Here is a 21,932-nt window from a genome sequence, read left to right as displayed (position 1 = left end):
GAGTCAGTGCAGATACCTGATGCACGCACAATTACCAGAGAGTGATATCAAGTCCCATGTTCAGGACTTGGAAGAAAAGGATCGGGTCTCGACACTGCTGTTCGACATTCTCTCATCCGGCTCCCAGATCGCCCGATCGCAAACTCCGGATATCCTACGAAGCCTGCAGGCCGGCGAAGACGTAGCCTCTATCGCCCGCCTCCTGGAAAGAACTTCCCTTGACGCTGGGGGACAAAGACCAGCTGGCTGCGACCAATGCAAATCACGACGCCGGCTTTGTGATGCTGCAAAACCTGTCTGCGTCATGTGTTCAGTGGAGAACCTTCAATGTTCTTATGGCGATCTCTCTTCACCTGGAAGTGATCAGCTAGGACCATTGGTGCCTGGAGCCAATCAATTAGTTGGGGATGTCGAAAAAATAGTACGTAGGATTCCAATTCTCCTTGAAGATCCTCCTGGCGAATGGACCGGTGGTGAATGTACATTTTTCTGTCAGCCATGCCGGTACTGGCTTTCCTTCGACAACTAGTAGCTCAAGTGTTCAAGAGATCATCCCATTGACTGGCGATAGGGGTGCTCACCTTGACTCCAAAGGCTTTTAACATCCGAAATTGAAGTCTTTAGCGACCAAGGGCGTGATCTACGATGGCGCTCCATTGGGTACCACGGAGATCAAGATGGGCACCCTTGCGGTCTACGGGATGCTTGCGCTCCTTGCTGCGGACATCTCAATACGATCGTGCTCAACTTCTGTTGTTCAGTTTTCGGTCTGAGCTAATGATAAGCAGCGGCATTCACACAACCTTAGTAAATCCCCGGAAGCGCAAACTGAAGATGCAGTGGTGATGCAAGAACCGATTTGCTCTTCCCCACAGGCTCTCACGCAGCAGATAGAAGAGCTTTTAAGGGAAGCCACCCCCGCATTTTCTGGCCCTTCGCAAGCTGTCGGAGATTCGGCTCGAGCAAATCTTGCCCCAGCGCCTGACCAGCTCGGCACCCATAATAAGTTACTGAATCCGTTCGACTATTATGCCAACTCTACCACTAAGACATATATGCGTCTCTTCTTACAGAGAGTTAACAGTATCTTCTATTTATTCGACGAGGAAACACTGGAGCCACAATTCGCCACAGCCATTAACAAATCGAGTAACATATCAAACGAAGAGATGAGCGAGATCTGCCTAGTCTTAGCATTGGGAGCTCAAATCAGCAATGACAGTAGCGACAATACGACTATCATGTGGTATGAAAATGGCAGACGGTACCTCGACGACGAGGATTGGAGCAACAGTTTACGAATAATGCGATTAACGGCTTTGATCAGTCTATATCATATCGGGGAGAGACCCAACACGGCTCGGCACTACCTAGGTTAGTTCTATCGCTGGCGCGTAGTATGCAAAACCATAAGCCTAACTCGTCTAAAGATTCGGCGTTAGACATCGGCCAGACTTATTTCTCGGGCATGAGAGTCTCTTCACCTCGATCTCCAGAAATGAATGATTATGAAGAATGGCTGCAAATATGGACTACCATACAGTTCCTTCATAGGTACGTCATCGTCAACCCATATCGTATTAAAGGAGGTTCGTAACCGATCACGCCCTTTTGCAGTTGGCTCTCTGTGCAGCTTGGTCTGCGCTCCAGAAGCAAAGTCAGGTACAAACTTGATGGCATACCAACGGTCAGTGTTCCTAAACGCTCGCTAAGTGAGCTTCACCTGCTAAATCTAGCACAGACAATCCGACAATCAATGGGAAACAGCGGAAATCGTCTTTCCGCGCATCAAATGATGATACATCTTTTAGACAACTACTGTCATATACTACAAAGTTGCAATAAAGGTCCTTCGGTCCCTATCAGCCGGTATGAGTACTGCATGAATGAATTGTCTCTTACAGCCATTCCCTCGCCAGAATGTTCCGATCTTACAACTGAAGCGCAGCTGGAGAACATAGATGATAAAACCAGGATTGCTCGGGTAAACTTGCCACCCTTTGCAAGGACGTTGACTTACGCGTGAAAGCTTCATCTCAGAGCCATGCATTTAGGAAGCGTCATTGCTTTGACACGCCCCTTGTTATTACAGACCACCTTTGCGTATATTGGAGCTACCTCGGATCCTAGGAATCTCAAATTTGGACTAAAAGAATTCAGTCAGTCAGGGTAGGTTCCTTTCCCACAGCGATTTGATAAGAGAAATAGACAAGCAACTAAGAGCTAACACCAACTAGACTCAACGCAGCCTCGGATCTGTCCCATCTCTGCCTCACATTTCTGCAACTTGGCTCTTTTCCACAGAAATGCTGGCTGCCGATGTTAGCATCCCACTCAACCATATCCCCAAATACACTTCTAATGACCTGCAGACACTTCCTCTACGAAGCTGCCCTTACCTCCGTCTTAGGAATTGTCTACCGAAAGCTCCAAAACAATCTCGACCGCAGAGACATCTCGGAAACCCATCTGAATCGACAAAAAGCCGCCTTGGCTGCAGCGATGAAAGTGTTGGAGCATTGTGCACCTATGAACAAGACAGCCTATAAATACTCATCGACCCTGCATCGATTTCGGGACTCTTTCAGCGACCTCTTAGGGTGAAGGCTGTCGGCAGACCCTATAGATGTCGAAGATGTGTGATAGTCATCAATACCAGCACCTCACCGTCTACTACTCTACCAAACCTTCGTCTATCAATACGAGCTACAGAATTCCCGCCCCCAGCTTACGGCCACACCAAGACCCCCCAACAAGGGTATGAAAAGGAGTTCGAAGATTCCTTGCGTTGCCGAGGCAATAAGCAGCCTCAACAGAGCAAAATGATCACAAGAGCACTCGAAATTGTTGCCGATTGAGGTACGCTAAGTTGCAGCACCAAGCATAGCAACTTCTAAACTGCCGCTAGACATGATAGACATAGAATCCCCCCTCATTGTTTTGACTCGGCATCAATTGCTACCCTTGTCAGCGCCTAGATTATGGCGAATTTGATTGAGTAATAGTAGCCTCGGCAGCAAAGAACATCAGCGAGTGCACGTATATGGGTATCACTGTTCTTGAGCTTGAGTATTAGCGAGAATTTTATGTGCAAAAATTTGTGGCTTATCTAACAATAGCCTAAACAAAGTTCTTTGCGTGTGTTTTTCAAATTTCTGTCAAAACTCGTGTGACTTAGTTGCCTGGAAAGGAGAATCAAGAGGTGCGTCGTTATGCTTTGCATTGGTAATCTCCCGGAGTTTGTTGAGCACTCCTGTCTCCGTCGTAATTCAGCCCTTGAAAAAAGTTTCCGGATTTATGAATGGCTGAAAAAGGGTGGACCAATGTCCAACTCCTACTTGCATCAAAAGTGAGTCTTCTTAGGCAAGTCAGAGAAAAGGCTTTTCATCCCTCCATAGCCTCGATGACTCCGGACTCCTTCATGGAGAATTTTAGTAAAATCTCTATTCACAGAGTGTTATTAATTGTTTAGGAATGATGCCGGGTTGTGGTTGTGTCCCCAAGGCTTCAGCTTGTCGACGTTGAGTAAATTACCGCTTTCGCTCCTCATATGTGTTCGGACAGTGGACGTAACAGTTTACAATTTTACATAGATAGAGTCGTGACACTCTTAACGTATTTCATAGATCGGCCTGAGGTGTCATCTCTCGCATTTCATCGATTAAATTGCAAGGAAGAAATGCATAAATTCCGAGAAAATATACAGGTTCAATACTTTGTTTCTTAAAACTAAAAACATTTCTCAATGGTTTAAGCGTGCCCTCTGCACAGTTGTTTGTTGCATGGTGGTCCATCAATTGGATTCATTTCTAGGATTCCTAAATTCAACTAGCTAGTGATGGCAATCTCAAGGTGACATACGATTGCTGAGATCGATGACATAACTGAAGTCCTATGCGTGGGTATAAGAAATTTTATCTTAGTAATTCCTTCCCATTAGTGTATCCCTTACAATTTACCCCGCTTAAAATATAGCAATCCCCAACTAAAACCTCTCAAAATCATATATGAGCTAGGTACTACTGTCACCAGCTTTGATACCCCTTGAGTAGGCTGTAATACATGTAGACGGCTGGAATTGAGGTGTAGCTAATGACTACCTATGTTGTCCACTACGCTATAGCCTGCACGTTTGGCTTATAAAACCTATGCATATATCTTGGATTACACATCTCATGGATGTCATCATGAAATTACGGTCTCACATCGATCATCTCTTATTCAATACGTCTGCCTCACCCCCGCGGGCAAGGTCAAGTTCCCTATCCAACTACTGCCATCCACAGCCACCGTCTCGTTGGTCACTCCCACTCCCCCTCCCCCTCCCCCTGTCATCACCCCAAAAACCTGCATAACCATCTTCTGCCCCCTCCCAAAATTCATCTGCCCTCCCAGATTCTCCCCCTTTTCCTCACAAACACTCACCACATGCCCCACCGCCCTGGCCAACAAATACACAAACCCCTGCTCCGTCGTGCCCTCCGGACTCCCGACCTCCATCCCAACACCCGTCGTGCACGTACCCGCATTATAGCCCATAGGCAGGTAGAAGGCGTCGCCTGGATCCTCGCCGGGCTCGAGATCCCGCCGTTTGCGGAATGTCACGATTTCGGGCGGCCGCCGCGTGTCGAGGTCGCTGATTATTGAGGCGATGGCGCTGCAGTCGATGGGGTTGGGCGGGGCGAAGTAGGAGACGGGCGGTAAGGGGCCGGAGGACCCTTTGGCGGAGAAGCAGGTGATGGTGCCCCAGTCGGTGCGGTCGAGGGGAGGGGAGGGGGAGGGGGAGGGGATAATAGGGGAGAGTTGTAGAGGCGAGGTGAGAGTTGGTGTGGTGAAAATGGAGAGGAGACTGAGAAGGAGGGGAAACATGTTTGTTCATTTGATGAGGTCGGAGCGAGAAGAACAATTGTAGGTGGCTGCTAGATAAAAGTATGATGAGGACATTCTTCTCATCACGTGGAGTCTGCGTGGGTTGTGAGGCTTTTTGGCATGTTGGTTTTGTTTCGGAAGGTGTGTTAGTATGTCTAGTTGTTTGTAAACATCTCACTTACTGTTGACATGCAGCTACTATTAGTCATGGCGGATCGATTATATGAGATAATTCTAGTAAGAGTCTATGCAAATACCACCCCATTTGATAACACTTGAGGCTCGATTTCCTATGAATTACAACGAAATGTCTTCCGCGGTTCAAAGGCTCGGTGTCTCACTTACCTAGACGATAATCTTGACTTAGACAAGGGTCATGAGAAAGATGGCATCTATCATGCTATCATGTGCCATTCGATTTGTTCATGGGTCAATGGGACTTGGATGCTTATCACCCACAGTTTTTACAATTCAACGGTGACTGGCAGGAGGGTAATGCGCCGAGGTAAGCAAGCAGCCCTTATATTCCGCAAATGTCGCAGGTTCACCACTATATTGCCGCCGAGAATGTCTCACATTCAGCCAGAGAGACACAAGGAGCAATTCCGTGCGTGATGCCGATGATCATCAACCCGGCTAATTGTGCAGGTGAAAAGTGAAGCTAAAGCCCGTTATCAAGCCAAAAAGAAGAGCAGGTTAAGAACGCGATTCAGTGTCACTATTGCGAATTAGCAGCCAATGTTCACCTGAGCCTAAGCATGATCATTCTTCAGATTCAGCAACTAGGGAACCTGTTGTTTCGCGATACTTTATTGAGCTCATCTTCTTCTCATTAGATCAGTGAAGAAGGTTGAACTCGCGACCTCGAAGATAGCATTGCGAGCTTGAGATCTTTGGATCTTCAGGTTCTGGTTTCCCGCAATAGCTATCCGGCATTACTTATTTGTAGACCACCCCTGGTCGTGGCAGAGGTCAATACACTTCGAGCAAGATAGCACTCTATCTTCGGTGCCACATGATATGTTCGTGGGCAGGTCTTCTCAGCAATTCGAAATCCTTTTCGTGGACTGACAGCTGTCAATGCCAGTGTTGGCATCTAAGACAAAAGTTTCATTTACCTCGATTACATAGATTTAAACAGAGCACCAACTTACCTGAAGGAAGCGCTTAAATTAGGCTAGACTAGTCTAGACATACAACCATGCATGTAGCTGCGTTTGGGTATTCAAATGACTCTAACCCTCCACGACTCTCCTAGCCCACCCCATCACAATATCACAATTTCACTCCTCCATCGCCTGGTAGCTCTGCAGCCATGTTACTGCATCATCTCTCCCTCAGTCTCACAGCATTTACATTTCTCAAAACGGCCTCCAGCCAGCCCACTCACCTCGGAGAAACCTGCGACGACCACTTCCTCTCCACCGAAAACTTCAACACAACATCCTTATCGCTAACAGCTCGTTCCATGTACGTCTCCCAACCTACCGACCCCCTACTTCTTCCCCTATCGAAATCCTTGCCCCACATCCACAACCCCCCTCCCCCATTGCTCCACAAACCCTCCTAACGCCCCCAGCCCCCCAACACAACCACCACCCCCAACGAAATCTACCCCCTCCTAAACTCCCAACCGCCCTTAAGCCTCGACATCAGCAGCAGCGCCAGCCCCTCCAGAGACTCCATACCCACCACCACCGCTCTCAAAATCATAAACGCAGCAATCTCCTCCTTCGAAGGCGTCGAGATCAACAATCCCGTTCCTCGCTGTGGGTTGATCTTCCACGTGCCGGAGACTCCGCGCTTTGCTCTGCGGGTGTTCCATGTGCCGTTTCGGTATGATCCTGAGTTCACGAAGATGGTTGCGTTGCAGGCTGTGGAGGGGTATAGGCGATGGTTGGGTGGGGAGGGTGGGGAGGGTGGGGGAAAGGAGGTGGTGGGGTTTGATCTCGTGGGGATTGTGGCGAGAGATCGGGGGAGGGTTTATGGGTTTATGCAGTTTGGGGGGCGGGTGGTGGTGGGTTGATGGGCTGGTTTTTGCGGTGGGGAAGTGCGGCGTTGGTTGGACATCGTAGTTCGTAGGGGGATTGAAAGTGGGATCTAGAGATCTGTGCGGCGATGCTGTCTAGATATATATCTCTATATCTTTTCTCTACTCATAGAAGCTTCTGTGTACTAAGTGTAGTCAATTGATAAATTATGCATCCTAAGTATGTACAGCAATTGAAACTGCATACTAAATAGTAGAACTATATGTTTCCTAAAGATCGAGTGATCTTTCACGCCGATCATTGGCCAAATCCGGGAAAGTACGAGTCAGCGACCTTCTCACCCTGATAGGCTTCTCGAAGAATGTGGCTTGCATTATGGGCATGCCGAACTCTGTTAAACTGAGACGGCGCCGAGAGGGCAAAGCTGAACTTCATCTTGTGAACTGCCAAGCTACTCTGGTCTGGCTTCACGGATTAGTCGTAGTCATCATAAGTGATTTGTGGACATAGTTTGCGGCTTTCTCACTGTCACATCGTCATGCCTGACGACCGGATCGAAGATGAACACTCGCGTGACGCTGCCGATATGATGTCATCCATGTTAGCCATTTGCATCTCTGATACGACATGTTCATTACATGAGAGATGCGACGGAAGCTGCGGCGGAGCACAGATTCGATATCCTCCAGTGGTGAGTGCGCATTGCAACTTGGTCGTCACTGAAGACCGCTCTTTAAAAAGCTTGGATCCCGATGCTGTGTGTCACGACTTCTCGTGGCTGGCGGATCAAAAGCTTGAAGCTTTTGAATACAAGCCTATACACTCTTCAAAAGCTTTCATTCGTTTGCTTCGTATCAAGCCTGGCAAGTTTCGTGTGGACGTCATTGAATGCGAAATGCGTGATTTTTGCCTTGACGATCGCCCGCTGTTTACAGCGATGTCTTACTTTTGGGGCGAACCTAAGCTCGACCAGTCAATCATCTGCAATGGTAGTTTGATCCAAGTCACCGGTACGCTACATGATGCGCTCAAAAGGTATCGGCAGGATGATAAGCATGATAAACAAGAATGGATATGGGCAGACGCTTTGTGTAGGGAAATCAAGTGGAGCTTGGTGCTCAAGTCTCTCTGATGCATCGAATTTACAGCGAAGCACATCTAGTCAATGTTGATCTTGGATCTGCAGCCCAGATGTGGTATCCAGCTTTTGATCTTCTGAATAAGCTAGCCTTCATATCTGAACATGAAGAACAATGGGTCCAAACGAAAAAGCTCGCTAGAACAGCAGATCAATTGTTTGAGGTGTATGAATTGCCCGACTCTTCACATCCAATCTGGCAAGCATATCTTCGAATCTTTTCACTGCCCTGGTTTCATCGGACGTGGGTCGTCCAAGAGGTTGTGCTAGGCTCCAAAGTAGCTTTGAGGCTCGGCGTCTTCGTTTTTGACTGGGAGGCCCTCCAAAAATCTTGGGAGATGGTATTTTGTCGCTTAAAGATACAGACAAGAGATCGATTGGCGCAGCAAGGCTTGCTCAACATGCAAAAGCTCGACAGCATTTTCCGCATGCACAAGAGACCGAGGAACTTCCTTTCGACATTGTTCGTGATGATCCAAACCAAAGATTTTCACGTGTCAAAAGCACGAGATAAGATCAACGCTATTCTTGGGCTGGTGAATGCGAAACCCATTGCCGGAATCCCAGCCTTTCAGGCGGACTTCACATCATCTACGGAGACTCTCTACCAGCGATTTGCCATCCACCTCATCGATCATCACTGCGCTCAACCGTTGTTGAATCAAGCCGGTCTTCATCAAAGGTCGCTCCACGGAGGTGAAATGCCTTCTTGGGTCCCTGACTGGATGGGGCAGAGCAAGTGTATGCAGATGGCAACAATTCGCCACGTAGGCTACAAAGCGTCCCGCTACGAACCACCTGCGAGTAGCTTAGCTACGCGCTCAACTGACCACCAGCCTAATATCTTGATCATGATTGGTGATTGCGTTGACAGGATAGAATGCCTGACACCGGCGCTTGATCTTGAAGATCTAACAGGTATACTGGGAACTAAAGAGCGATCCCAGATTTTCCTCAAATGGCATGACATTGCAAAAGCCTGCCTTGATAATCAAGAGTCAAATATAGCTGGCAGACAAGAGAGTCTTTATGGAGACATTATGGAGGCGTTTGCCAGAACTTTACTTGTTGACAACGATTACACAGGTGGCAACACCGTCACTGGGCTTGCTCCAATATTAGATGCCAAGATCGCTTACTCGCTTAGCATGTCATCTCTTCGCACTTTTGCAGCTGGTGCCGCAGATGCCGATTACCCCAATATATACAACACGTCTCATGCATACCAGACGTTCATGCTACAAGCACTTGCAGCATGCGATGGCCGTAACTTTGCTATCACCGAAAGAGGATATCTTGGCCTAGTACCACATTGTGCCCAAATCGGCGATAGGATCGCAATGATATTTGGGGCACCTGTCCCTTTTGTTCTGAGAGAAGCTGGAAAATATTTGATTGATAATGACAAGCTGAGCAGACAGTTGGTTCAGCTTGTGGGGGATGCGTATGTGCATGGCATCATGGAAGGGGAGGCGATGGATTTCGAGGGCTTCGAACCGCGGCAGCTTTGGATTGCTTGAAGCGAAGATAAATCTACGGCAGTAAACTTAGCGTCTTCTTCATCATCAACGTCTTGTAATCCTGGCTGCACTACTCAGAGACTTTCGCGGTCTCTTTTGCTCTGTTCATGATTATGAATGTACGCTTCAATGGCAAGATAGTCGCATACGTACATACTTGCGACATTGCTGGACTGGAAATTGCTTTTGCCGGATTGACAATAAAACTGTCTCTGGCCATGGTCAGGGCTATTGGTAATATACTCTAATGCTGTCAACAATTTGTGCTTAGGGTTATATGTTATGAAGAAGAGGCCTGGTACCCGACCGAATGTGTGAGATAGGCAGGTTAGGGAGTGGCTTATTGAAGTCGACAGTATAACTGCCTGATTACTTGAACAAGTGTTGTATAGTTTTTTGAAGTTGACTTGATTTTCTTTGACCTGGCTCGCGCGACTTGTTGGAGCGACCTGTTTCAGATGAAGATGACTGGTTGACACTCCTGATCATCAATGCGGATAACTCATAATGGGATAAGATGCTCCTGATTGAATAGCTCATTCTTAATGTTGCTAGAGTCAGATGGGACTAACCCTAAGATCTCATTTCAGTCTTCGAGAGGTGAATTCGAAGGCCCTTGCATCATTCCCTAGCCATACATAATCCTCCTTCTTCAACCCCCAATCCTCCACAGGGCGTGATCGATACTCCACCTGCCACTCCGTCCCCGTCCTCTCCCCAATAGCCCTCCACATGTCTCGCCACGTCTCAGGCGCATGCAGAAATTTCTCCTCTTGCCCAAAGACCTCTCGCTTCTCACACGTCCCAATCATCTCAGAAACCAAAGACCCATGACGGTCCATGCCTAGCTGGTACCCCATCAACACCGATCCAGGGCCTGCAGTCAAACCCACCAAATTCCTCCCAGCTTGTAACTGCGCATCCCAGGTGAATAGGTGGAAGAGAAAGCCTGCGTGAATGATGTTCATCTTGCCCGCCCAAGCCGCAAGCGTCTTTTCGATCTTTGAACATCTCATACCCCAACTCCCAGAATCTGGGATCGATGTCGCAAGCGTACAACGTGTGGGAGGGCACAGCATCCGCTACTAGATATCTCACGTTCTGCCCCAGCCCGCAGCCTGTTTCGAGAAAAGTCTCGCCGTGTTTAAGCCGCTCGACGATTTCTTTATAGCAGGGCATGTCTTGCAGAATGCTCAAAAGAAACATGGAGCAACCGATGTAGGGGAAGCGGGTTATTGCCCATGCTTTATCGCGCTGGAACGCAGTTTTATCAACTACCGGGCCCATGAAGTCGCAGGACAGAAGGGAGAAAACAACTCACAACTTCGCTGACATGCTGGACTAGCTCATCATCATCATCATCATCATCATCATCATTACTTATGCCGACATAATTCGCGAATAACGATCTCGCGGCTGGAGAGGTTCGAGGGAGAACGTCTTCGTCCCACCATGCCACCTCTTTGCTAGACATTTGATTGTCCGCCATTGCCATGGGTAGAGATGAAAGTAGGAGATCTAGCAGTAGAGTTAGAACGGAAGTGTTATGTGGAGGAGGAGACAAAGAATAGAGGAGAAAGACAACGGGGGATGAGGCAGCGGATAAGAGATGACGCGTTTGGGACGCCTGAATCTGCACGGCCCTACCACATCCCGGCGAGGATTGGTGAGCACGGCTATCATCGCAGGAAATCGTGAAGTATCGTGTTGCTGACAGGGAACTTCTTTGTGCATGTTTGCAAAGTATTTTTTGAGGGTAACTCTGCGAAAAGAGGGGGAGGGGGCGATGATGACGCTAGTGGGGGTGGGGTGGAAGATTGGAGAAGTAGGAAAGTAACTTGCAAAGGAGAAAAGTTGAGCAAGGGGGAAGGTGGGAGAGGTGCTGAACTAGAAGGAGTGAGGGTGTTTAGAGATGGATTAGATAGATTGGGTTTTATGATGTTGAAAAGGCGCGATACATGGAGGCCATGTGGTTGCCAGTGGACAGATTGTGGATATAATTGGGGCAAAGGGTTTGACGTGGAAAAGGGCTACTTACTAGAGAGCTGCGAGTTGAGGCTTTTCATAAGTTAATTAACAGCTCTATATCCCGCTGTCTTTGCAAGCCTAATGTATAATATTGAGATTATTATCTAGAAAGCGTCCTTACACATTCCTAAGTATTTACTAGCTTAATTTTTATCAAAGTAAATATTAAATTACTCTGATACTATATACTTTGATATCAATATAGATTAATAACCTAGCTCCTTATATATTTATTAGCTAGCGTAGCTAGAGTGCGAGCCTGCTAACTAAGTGCTTACTAATAAACATTGTTTCTGAATTTATTTTAGAAATATGTCTAAATCACCTACACCTCGTCGACGACTTGACGACTTGGGAAGGAACGACAACAAGATTTATCAATAGATACGAAATTTAATTTGAATGGTGAAGAGCATGATGAGACTCTTACCGCTCAGGTTGGCCGTCACAGCATTAGGGATGAGGCTACATCAGGCGGGCTCCTACGGTACTATTATGATCCCTGGGCAATCGTGCGCTGCTGTTGCCCCTAGCAGTGCTTTTGTACGAAGTATACGACGCAGTTTAAGCTTCCGGAGCTGGATGCTTGGAAAATAGTCTTACCTTCGGATCTCTTTCTTCAGGGACGCCGTCTTCGACGAGTGAAGAAATGATAGTATATAGCATCATGAAAAACGTACGTAATCTCGGACGGATGCGACTGGACCCGGCGCATTGACGGATGCGGAGATCATTACGAGAAGAGCATAGTCAATAGTAAGATAGTCTTACCCTGTTGGCTGGCTACTATTTGAGGGCAAAGTATTTAATCATATATCGGCTCTTGAGATTCGAAGTGTCTGGCTAATGGAAAAACATCCTTCCGACAGAAGACTCGATGATGATAATGCCTCCTGAAGACTTTCTCAACGCCAAGCTTCCTTCAGCCTCTACGAGGTTAGTGGTGCCTCTTGGGGCTGGGCTGTGTATCCATACGACGTTGTAGCGCGCCAATCACCAAACCTGACAAGCGAAGTCGTTGAAAAGAGGCCATTGATATGCAGGTCCGATCTCCGCATGTCAGATACAAGCTTATGGCACTGCGATTTCGGTTACGCATGTCAGCAGATTATCTTGGATTGAAACAGGCCAAAAGACTATTGAAGATGTTGCACCGCCGTCAATGGACAAACGCCTCCCTTAGCAGTCGCTTCTTCAACGGCGTGCTTGTCAATATTGCGCAATATTATTAGACTGAATTCAGGTTCGAGAAGTCGTACGACCCATCGTATGATCACTGCAGATGTTTCACCATGCTCGTCGACTCCGTGTTAATGCTCTCTTTCGACTAGACCAGCATGTTCTACTGTCACCGCCGTTTCGCTTGGGAAACTCGCCGAGATGAATTGAGGCTTAGCACTACAGTGATGTGTATAAAGCGATCGTCGGAGGGCTGCTTTGAACGATACCACCAACGATTCAAAGCGTATCTACTCTCCAGCATATCAACCCCAAGTAACCGCATCTAGCAATCTTGCCCAAGCTCGAGAATTATCTCCTATACGTACCTCTAAAGTCATCCACTGCCATGCACTACATCACCCTTCATTCGTCCATATGGACGATACTGCTATTGGCCTTGCATGTTTCGGCCATTTGCTTCTTCGGGGGCCTAGTAGGCGATCAAGGTTTTACCACTCAGAGACTTTCCGTTGCTGACTCAAGCGCAATATAGATCTGACCCGAATGACGGTGCCTGATGACGTTTCGGTCCATTCTCCAGGCGATCCAAGAGGACAGTTTCAATGGAACATGTACGACCTGGAGCTCGTTTCCAGCGGGGTCAAAGTCCCAAAGGACGTGTACGATCGTGCCAAAAGCGGTATGTGCTAAATGATGGATGACCTTGGAACGGCTGCAGCCATGCGCACGCTATATTACTACCAGGCCAAATGTGAAACTCAAGTATGCACTATCATCCTAGAAGTTATATTCAAAGTGGCAGGGCCGTTCGCTATCGACCAGCTGCCTTCATTTTGTCAGCAAATGTTTGACGAGGATTTCGGTCATTTGCAGGGTGACAGCGGAATCATCTCACTGAATATTGGGTTCGAGACTGGCATCGTGTTTGTCATAGCTGGTGCGGAGGATAGAAGTGCAGGATGTTCGCCAAATCCGGATCCGACTGAGATTTGCCGAGAGGGATCAGCGTAGCTCATTGGTAGTGTCTGTTCAAGTGTTATAGCGCTTGAGTCGATCTTGTTCGTAAAAGCTGTATGACCTAGCAACAATCTTTCATAACTGTCTATGCATTCAATTTTTCGACAATCATCCGCTTACACAATATTCACTCGAAGACCCTTGCGCACACCAAGCAAATGACCTGATTACAGGTTTACAATTAACCCTACACTCTTGGAGTCCTCCAGATTCTTCAATACTCCAATAGGACGTCTCCGTCTGTAGAAACCATTGGTGAGCCAGCAAAGGATGTAAAAGTTTCGCACATTAGCCAGACTCGAGATCATCCCTAGCTATCTCCAGTCTAATCAGGAGAATGTCACCTCCCCATCCTGGCATTCTAATCAAGCCTCTCACGTCCACCCGGGCAAAACAATACTGTCCATTGATTCCTGACCCTACCACTCAAACAAGAAAGCAGCAAACACAAATCTCCGTACCACCACCTCATCTTTGACAGACATCCTCATCCTCCATGCAGGAAGAATACTGCCCTTTTTAAACTCAGCGCAGTAGACCTATAGACCACTTCTCACAAGCACGCTCAAAGTGTCAGCCAGCCACAATTCGCATAACACCTCATTGTGGCGTGGAGTATTACACCGAGGCCATGAATTTGAAAGGTTGAGTATATCAGATGCGCAGTTATGTCTAGTAGTCGACACGTCTACTCTCGAACTTTTCATTCTTTACACTTCTTCAATCTGAAGGTTTCACTCACTGCTTCTGGAGTCTTAAGATCGCACTATATAGACCGCCCTTAAAGCATTGTATGCAGGAGTAAATATACCCTTGACAAGATTCCCGTCGCGCGATAATGCTCCTACTTCGCAACCTCCACCTGAGCCTATCCTCTCTTCTCTCTTAGCGAATGTGTATGGCTTCCAACATCACGTTAGCAACGATGATAGCGCTTTTGGAAAAGTCAATTTATGACGAAGTCGGCCAATCTCGCCCTCAAGCAAACAGAGCGACGCGTAGTAGGGTTGGGTAAGCAGAATCACGGAGTCTGTAGCCAAACGCATCCTACCTCCTTCCTCATCGTATCCCCCTGCCGGACTTGCACCTTTCGAACGTTGAACGACTTCTCCGAGGCGCATAACAGATCTATAGCCCCAACTATTTTGCCCGCGAGGTTCTAACATACTCCAACACCGAAATCAACCGTAGGGCAAGTCTTATTGAACGAATCGTATCCAATCTCCATGTCAAGAGGTCGCCCCTTGATTTGAGGTTACAGTCGGTAGCGAAAGCACGACGGAACTATTACTTGCTCCCTCGCCGCTGTCAACAGCACCAGCCAAAGCTGTCGCTTGACCCTTGTCGAAGCCTAGGTACGCCACAATAACACCATTCCACCGGACTTTCCCATAGAACGGCCGAAACCGGTCGTTCACGGGTTGATTGTACATGAGATCTGCCAGCAAATTCAGTATGGCAACAATCTGGTACTGCCTCAGATCGTCCGCTTCATCCTTTCTGCCAAGATTGAAGGTCATGTCATTTTTGCGATCGTAAAACTTGAATCCGGGGGTCAACTCCTCCTTGTTCATCGGCGCCAACCTTGTGATTGCTTTCATAAGGAGGAGATAGAAAGCGATCGGGGTACAGAGAGGAGGGGCGGTGAGGTCAGGATCGTAATCGATTTTGACCTTGTCGACGCCAGGGGGTGCATTCGTTTTCAAGTTCTGCAGATCAAGCCCCCCGAGTCCTCGATCTCCGGTACGAAGTGGGACGAGTTCAGCGCGTCGGAAGTTTTGGCCAGCACCTGTCCAATACCGAGAGTCTGAGCGTTCATTCGAGGCTGGAAGATGGTTTCGGCATAATGTGGTGGCTCTCGTTCCTCCCAGAACTTCGATGCGACGATGAAAAGAGACCATATCACGTGTTGGACCAGCAGTGGGGGGTCGACTGCTTGGCGATCCCGAATGACCTTGATCCTGACAACCCTGCTTGGGCAGTCCACGAAGATCTCGGGGTCGTTCCATCCTTTGACCGCTTCTTGAGCTAAGCAATTGACGACTGCAAGCCACGCGTCATACCTCCCTAAAATTTGGCCTCTCTGCTTGAAGTCTATCGCGGTTGAGAAACCCTCGGGTGGGTCGTCGGTGAAATTTGAAGCCCTTTGCTATCAGCCATGTGGGAAGCAGTATGGGAGAATGGAGCATACTCGTTTCCTGCCGTCAAGACAACCCAGTCTTGTTGAGCTTGGGGTCTTGAATGGATTAGCAGCCGTACTAGTAGATGTTGAGAGGAACTTGCCCGAATGCGGTAGTGGTATTGCCTGCCTCATTCGCCGTAAAGTCGCCAAACGCCAGATACACAAAGTGGCACCACAGTAGCGACCGGAGCCTCATTTTGACCAAGCATTTGTTCTGCTACTGAAATAAGATATGAGAGTCGAGATACTTACGCCAAAATCTGTGAGAAACAAAACCTTGGGTATCACCTGAAAAGCGGCAAGTCTGCGCATAAAAAGCAGTCTCGGTCCAAAATTAGAAGGCTACAGCCAGAGTCGGTGAAACAAAGTCCCACTACCAGAACATCTCTCTTAGCAGCTGCAAATGTGTCTTTGACGGTGATTTATTAAAACATGCTGAAGCGCCAGCTAATATTTTCCATCTAGTGCTCGGAAAATTGCGACTTTTTTTTGCAAAGACCCGTCAATAGAAATGTTTAAAATGATTAGCCTAATTTATCCTTATTTTCAAGCATGTTTGAGCCGGTTTACCTGATGATAAAGTTGGCCTAGAGACAATTTCATTGTGGCGAGGAACCAATGTCTTAGATATGATCGTTGGAGTTTGTGTTACTAAGACGCACAAGGCCATCCTTTTGAGCCGCACCTTCTACTCAGGGTTGCACACAGTAGATACTGATGTTGACGTCCTGTATCGGTTTTGCGAGGTTCCGGTTGAACTTCCAGATTCGCAGACTCATGCAAGATTGAATATAATGATGAGTATTATTCATGATGGAGCTGGAGCTGATGAAAGTTAGGCCCCGTGATTTACGATCTGTCCTAGACCGACCTGGTTTCGAGTGTAATCAGTTGAGGGCTAGACCAGAGGCTTTTTTTGCCCTAGAATGTCTCATTTTGGTAGGCTGAAATCAACCCATTCACAATTTCCATATCCCGCCAAGACAGACCACTATGCCGTTTCAACTTCACCATCATCATTCGACGTCCCAGCATGCCCACCGCCCGCGGCATTACTATCAGGCCATTCACCAACAAGACCGCTAGCCACGTAGTACTTGACCTCATCATCCTCAACAAACACATCGTAGTCATATGTCAGATCTGGATACGCCTCAAAAAACTTCCTAAACGCCAAAAATACATTGACTAGGACATTCCACGTCACGCCGGTCAGCTCGTTCATTGTCCGCTTTCTCTTACCGTCCGGGACGGTACTCGGCTCTGGCTCAAACGGTTCGAGGTATATCTCTTGTTCAGCTTTGCCTTGAAGATCCCAATAGTAATGACTTTCTGGGGCAAGAGTTGCCGTTGGATCGGCATCTCTACGTTTGAGAGCGTCGTTGAGGGCTTCGCCGAGAATCAATTGCATTTGCGTGTGATTGCGCCATGGCTCCTGTACCCATCCTTCGAAGGTGACGTAAGTCAGAGGATTGTGTACTGGGACTAGATATTCGAAGGTCCTCTGGCCGGTACTGTTTAAAGGAGGCCCGATACCTGGAGGGAATCTATATGTATTGTCAGTCTCAGTGCTGTTACACCCAAGAGTGCCGATAGGTTTACTCGGTGTGAATTGGCATAGAAAGTGTCGGGGTTGTTGCTGTCGGAGTTACGATGGCATGCTCATTGCTGCAATTCGATTCGAATGCGGAGATGGTTTCTGTTGCATTGAATAGTGGGCTTGATCTGGCGAAAGTGGCAACCCAGATGATGAGAGATATTTGCAAAATTTGCGAAAAGGTAGTGCAAGATATTCTGAACATACTCTCTGATTGAAAGATGATCAGTTAATCTCGATCCTGAAGCGTCTTATTGGCAAAGGGACAGCTTTGTAGTACTTGTTGAGCAGATTAAAGGATACATGTTGAATTCGTAAGTCGGCAAAGGATATGTCTCAGTTGGTGTTTGGTGGTCTCCACATTAGAAATTTTACTCCGTCATTAATCCAACACTCACACTAGATCGTGTTCTCTTCATGTTGCAGCCCCATAAGAAGTCTTTCGTGGAGCCGTATAAGCTAATGCTGTTGTCCCGAGTTGGATCGCGATCCGAACCGTTGCCAGCCAAATTATGAGGACTCTTTTCGCCACAACGTACCTCTCATTCACCACATTGACGTAAATGAAATACGGATATGACATATCAGGAGAAGTCTTATAGAACTTGACAAGCCTTACAGGCGGTTTGTACAAAGTTATACAAATCATGGCCAGGGTTCATCCTGGCTTTTTGGACATCTGCCGTAGCCTCCGCAGCTGCAAATTGAAGCAGAGCTTTAACCCTTTCCGAAGCATTATTAGATCATCTTATATCATTAGAGCTCAATATTTGATGCGCTCCATTGTTCACGACGAGATTTATTTGCATCTTATTCTCAAAGCTGTAAATCTAATATCTTAAGGCTGGGAGATTTTGCCACGTCTTGAAACTTGGTAATCCCCTCGACTGTTGGTGGTATTGACGGGAAATCCTTCGATGTTAAGGGCGTTGTCGACATTATTGACGAAATTCACTCTGCCAACAATTGCTCCTCCATCTTTCAGTCGAATTGAAGCATTGGTCAGCAAGAATTTCTGTTTTGGCGGTTGTTCGCCCATAGAGTCGGCAAGGATTATAAGCGCTTCAACAGCCATTCCTGCGAGAAGCTTGCCCTCTTTCGCCGCCTCTTCAGAGGTGGCACCCCATTCTAGTGTGACTTTTGCATCGTGGTCAACTATTTGGTTATACGCGTAAGGCAACCTATAGGGCTGCTCTGCCATTAACACTAAAGCGTCAACTAGAAGCGAGTAGAATGTCAGAGCATCGCAGAGTGGAGCTCCCCGGTAGATCTGAAAAGAAAGCACGACATGGGGGATTGGCGTGTCCTGGTCGTTGGTGGAGATACTTGAATCGATACCGTTCGATGGCATGGAAGAGTTGTCAAATGCTGAAGAGACTCCAGTGTCGACTGCCGCGCCAATGCCCAGGAGGGTTTGCTGAGAAAACGTCTTCCAATTTGTCTCTGCAAAGGTCCGTTTCTGATCATCGATCCACCAGTACAAGAGTTGCTGAAGGGACCATACGGCGTGTTTCGTGAGCATTACAGCAGGCTTCACAAAAATGGGTCTAATATCGACGCCTACTTTCTCCCTCGATCTGCATTGCAGGATCCCTTGAACCTCATCCCAATCGCTCACTGCCAGCTCTCCAATACACCTAATCAATGATAACATGGATTTCTCGGCTGGTAATCGCTCGCCGTGAGCCTTGAAGTTTGGTTGGATAGAGAACTCTGGTGGGGGCAGCTCTTGCTTGATCGTTGAGCTTGAGAATGGCGATGCACTGCTAAACATTAGCATAACATAACCGTTTTCCTGAGCAGAACAAACGACTCTGATCCCGTCGACATAGTTGACAGAGCATTCTCGCGGCGGATGTGAGCCATCAAAGGCCACATTTGCAGGAGCAAGAGCGCGAGTGTGCAGCGCATATTATATGCTTTGATATAAAGACAGAGTGACAGCAGAATCTTCGCTCTTTGCTGGTCAGTTCAGTATTGACATCTCGAGGCTGAACGCGAGTGCAGGATTGTGTGTAGTCATCTCACGCGTGGTGAGACACCAACCAATGAATTACATCCGCAACTTGACCAAGCCAACGCCCCGCCTCCAGCCGCGTAAGATGATTTGCCTGGGCGAGCATTGCAAAAAGACATGTTTGAAGGAACAACATGATTGTAGATGAATGCTGTCTGACTCTGCTGTTGCAAAACATGAAGTTAGCTGTGTCATCTACCAAAGGTAGCTTCAAGATTAGAATTGTAGGCAAAATGGTTGGGCACAGAAACGGGAACAGGATACTCGTGGGCATTAGTAGACCCGTTTCCCGTGTATTTGTTCTAGATCCACCGACAATCGACCGCTCATCCCGTTGCGGCTTATGTTCAACGAATATCCCTCTCCGTTGCATAAAGGGAATCCCGACAGGCGAGTTTTATATATGCGGACTTAGCTGTGAGTAAGCCTTATTCCCAAGGGGGTTTAGGGCTGACACAGCCCTCAAGCACGGATCTTTCACTCCCGGAATGCTTACCTCATCCCAGGGGGCATCGTCGCAATTCCTTGTTCTTGCGCATTGATTCATCATCTTCACCATCACAAATTGAAAAGACTGACAATTATGCCTCTCTTCCTTGCGTTTGGCTAGAACAAACATGACAAGCGGCAGTCGGTGATCACCTTACTCATTCTGACCACAATGTCAACAGACCATCTATTGGACCCAAATGTTCCTAACAATTGTGCATATGACTCTTGCGGTGTAATCCCCGGAATCACCTCTTCCCGGGAAGCGAGTGCCAAGCGAGGCTGAACAATATATGCAGAATACTTACGCTAGAGTTCAGCTCAGTCTCGCTTGCCAGATTCCTCACTATTGCTAGCGCTTATGATCACTCAGCCTCGAGCCACTTCAAGCACGGAAGAGGTCGAACGTGACCCCCGAAACAGAGTATGGCTTATGGCTATCCCTCCGTCTGACATGAGGCTGTCGGGTTAGCGCAGCCCATTGCGCAATACCTCTCTGCAGTCATGGAAGCATTATCAGACCAAATAAATACTGCCAGCGCCGCTCCCTCCCCATATCCATCCTCAGTCAATTCTTCTATCTCACGTTCTTCCCTTCTTCGAGAATATCTCTTCAGCATGCATTTCCCAATCATCTTCGGGCTCTCAGCAGCTCTCCCTCTCATTGTAGCGAGCCCCGTTCAATTTCCTCTGCCGGATGGTTTCCCCAACCCTTCTGCGGATCAAGTCGTCGCAATTCAGCAGAAAGCAGGCGGCTCGCTCCCAGGCGGCCCTCTCCCAGCAAGCTTGCAACCGAACGGCGTGACAGCCCTCAAGCTCATCGCACTCAACGAGATCTTCGAAGTCGCTTACTTCACTTCACTCCTCTACAATATCACTCATGAGGTCGCTGGCTATGGACCGGACGTATACAAGCCAGTGTTGAAGCAATTTCTCGTTGATACCTTCACTGCCGTGGTGAATGTGAGTACTCACTCGAGACTTCTGACATCGAATTGCCGCTTACCCACCCTAAGCAAGAAGAACTTCACGCAGTGGCCACCAACGCCGCCCTCAAGAACGCAGGCCAAACACAGATCCAGCCGTGCAAATTCCAGTTCCCAGTCACAGACTTTGACGCAGCCATCGCCCTCGCCGCGACGTTCACCGACGTCGTCTTCGCTACTGTCCCTCAAGCCCAGGCAATTTTCACCGCCGACGGCGGAGACGAGAGCGGTCTCGTTCCCCTCTTCAGCTCCGTGATCGGGCAAGAAGGCGAGCAAAACGGCGTCTACCGCTCCCTCCAAAAAAAGGTGCCGTCTTCCGCACCCTTCCTCACGGGCGGAGCACCAGACTTCGCTTTCACAGCTCTCCAGGGTTTCATTCTTCCCAACTCGTGCCCTCAACCACTTTCAGATATCCCACTCAAGACCTTTGGGAAACTCGACGTGGTGAGCACGCCCGAGGCGAAGAACAGTACTATTGAGTTCGCGGTGCCAGCTGGCCCTTCCATTGATGTCTCCGCAAACGCGATCGTGTATCTGAGCGGGCAGAACTTGCCTTTGACGGTGCCAATTAGTGATATCACTTATGCGAATGGAGAGGCGCACTTCAAGGCGGCGTTCCCGTTCGAGGCTGGCTTCGCCAAGGGGTTGACCATTGCTGCTTTGGTGAAAGGGACTGGAAACTTCAAGACTGCGGGTGAGGTAGTGAAAGTTGCTGTCAATGGTCCTGGCTTGATTGAAGTCGGGTAGAGTTGTTCTTTAGGAGATTCCTGAAGGGATAGCGTTGTCGCATCGCGCACAAGAGGTTCAGGGATGAGGATTAGGGTGAAGTGACCGCTTTCTATCTTGGAAGTACCAGGACATGATCGCGATCCTGCTATGGAAGAGGAAGTACATCCTTGTTCACTGGGTCTAGAAA

The 21,932-nt window shown here is 48.0% G+C and overlaps 7 protein-coding genes across 7 annotated transcripts; 4 read left to right on the top strand and 3 right to left on the bottom strand.

Annotated features, from left to right (window-relative positions):
* Positions 1 to 19: 19 nt before the first annotated feature.
* On the top strand, positions 20 to 1,597 carry KY384_008076 (uncharacterized protein; the record flags this gene model as incomplete). Its single annotated transcript, XM_044816565.1, has 3 exons — positions 20 to 421; positions 789 to 1,374; positions 1,431 to 1,597. The coding sequence occupies 3 exons, from the start codon at positions 20 to 22 to the stop codon at positions 1,595 to 1,597; spliced, it is 1,155 nt and encodes a 384-aa protein (XP_044665930.1).
* Positions 1,598 to 2,044: 447 nt separating this feature from the next.
* KY384_008075 (uncharacterized protein) lies at positions 2,045 to 2,604 on the top strand (the record flags this gene model as incomplete). The annotated part of the gene is made up of 2 exons (XM_044816564.1): positions 2,045 to 2,169; positions 2,373 to 2,604. The coding sequence occupies 2 exons, from the start codon at positions 2,045 to 2,047 to the stop codon at positions 2,602 to 2,604; spliced, it is 357 nt and encodes a 118-aa protein (XP_044665929.1).
* A 4,894-nt stretch (positions 2,605 to 7,498) lies between these two features.
* On the top strand, positions 7,499 to 9,518 carry KY384_008074 (uncharacterized protein; the record flags this gene model as incomplete). Its single annotated transcript, XM_044816563.1, has 3 exons — positions 7,499 to 7,551; positions 7,602 to 7,949; positions 8,009 to 9,518. 3 exons carry the CDS (start codon positions 7,499 to 7,501, stop codon positions 9,516 to 9,518), a joined length of 1,911 nt encoding a protein of 636 aa, XP_044665928.1.
* A 5,456-nt stretch (positions 9,519 to 14,974) lies between these two features.
* On the bottom strand, positions 14,975 to 16,123 carry KY384_008073 (uncharacterized protein; the record flags this gene model as incomplete). The annotated part of the gene is given in 3 exon segments (XM_044816562.1): positions 14,975 to 15,534; positions 15,546 to 15,894; positions 16,025 to 16,123. 3 exon segments carry the CDS (start codon positions 16,121 to 16,123, stop codon positions 14,975 to 14,977), a joined length of 1,008 nt encoding a protein of 335 aa, XP_044665927.1.
* A 795-nt stretch (positions 16,124 to 16,918) lies between these two features.
* KY384_008072 (uncharacterized protein) lies at positions 16,919 to 18,107 on the bottom strand (the record flags this gene model as incomplete). The annotated part of the gene is made up of 2 exons (XM_044816561.1): positions 16,919 to 17,474; positions 18,064 to 18,107. 2 exons carry the CDS (start codon positions 18,105 to 18,107, stop codon positions 16,919 to 16,921), a joined length of 600 nt encoding a protein of 199 aa, XP_044665926.1.
* A 255-nt stretch (positions 18,108 to 18,362) lies between these two features.
* On the bottom strand, positions 18,363 to 19,354 carry KY384_008071 (uncharacterized protein; the record flags this gene model as incomplete). Its single annotated transcript, XM_044816560.1, has 2 exons — positions 18,363 to 19,287; positions 19,335 to 19,354. The coding sequence occupies 2 exons, from the start codon at positions 19,352 to 19,354 to the stop codon at positions 18,363 to 18,365; spliced, it is 945 nt and encodes a 314-aa protein (XP_044665925.1).
* Positions 19,355 to 20,648: 1,294 nt separating this feature from the next.
* Positions 20,649 to 21,763, top strand: KY384_008070 (uncharacterized protein; the record flags this gene model as incomplete). Its single annotated transcript, XM_044816559.1, has 2 exons — positions 20,649 to 20,993; positions 21,047 to 21,763. The coding sequence occupies 2 exons, from the start codon at positions 20,649 to 20,651 to the stop codon at positions 21,761 to 21,763; spliced, it is 1,062 nt and encodes a 353-aa protein (XP_044665924.1).
* Between the last annotated feature and the right edge of the window lie 169 nt (positions 21,764 to 21,932).

Source organism: Bacidia gigantensis, assembly GCF_019456465.1.
Source record: "Bacidia gigantensis strain McMullin 20006 chromosome Unknown contig_295, whole genome shotgun sequence".
Lineage (NCBI taxonomy): Eukaryota > Fungi > Ascomycota > Lecanoromycetes > Lecanorales > Ramalinaceae > Bacidia > Bacidia gigantensis.
The sequence above is the reverse complement of the archived record's forward strand: the minus strand, read 5'-3'. Positions and strand labels throughout refer to the sequence as shown.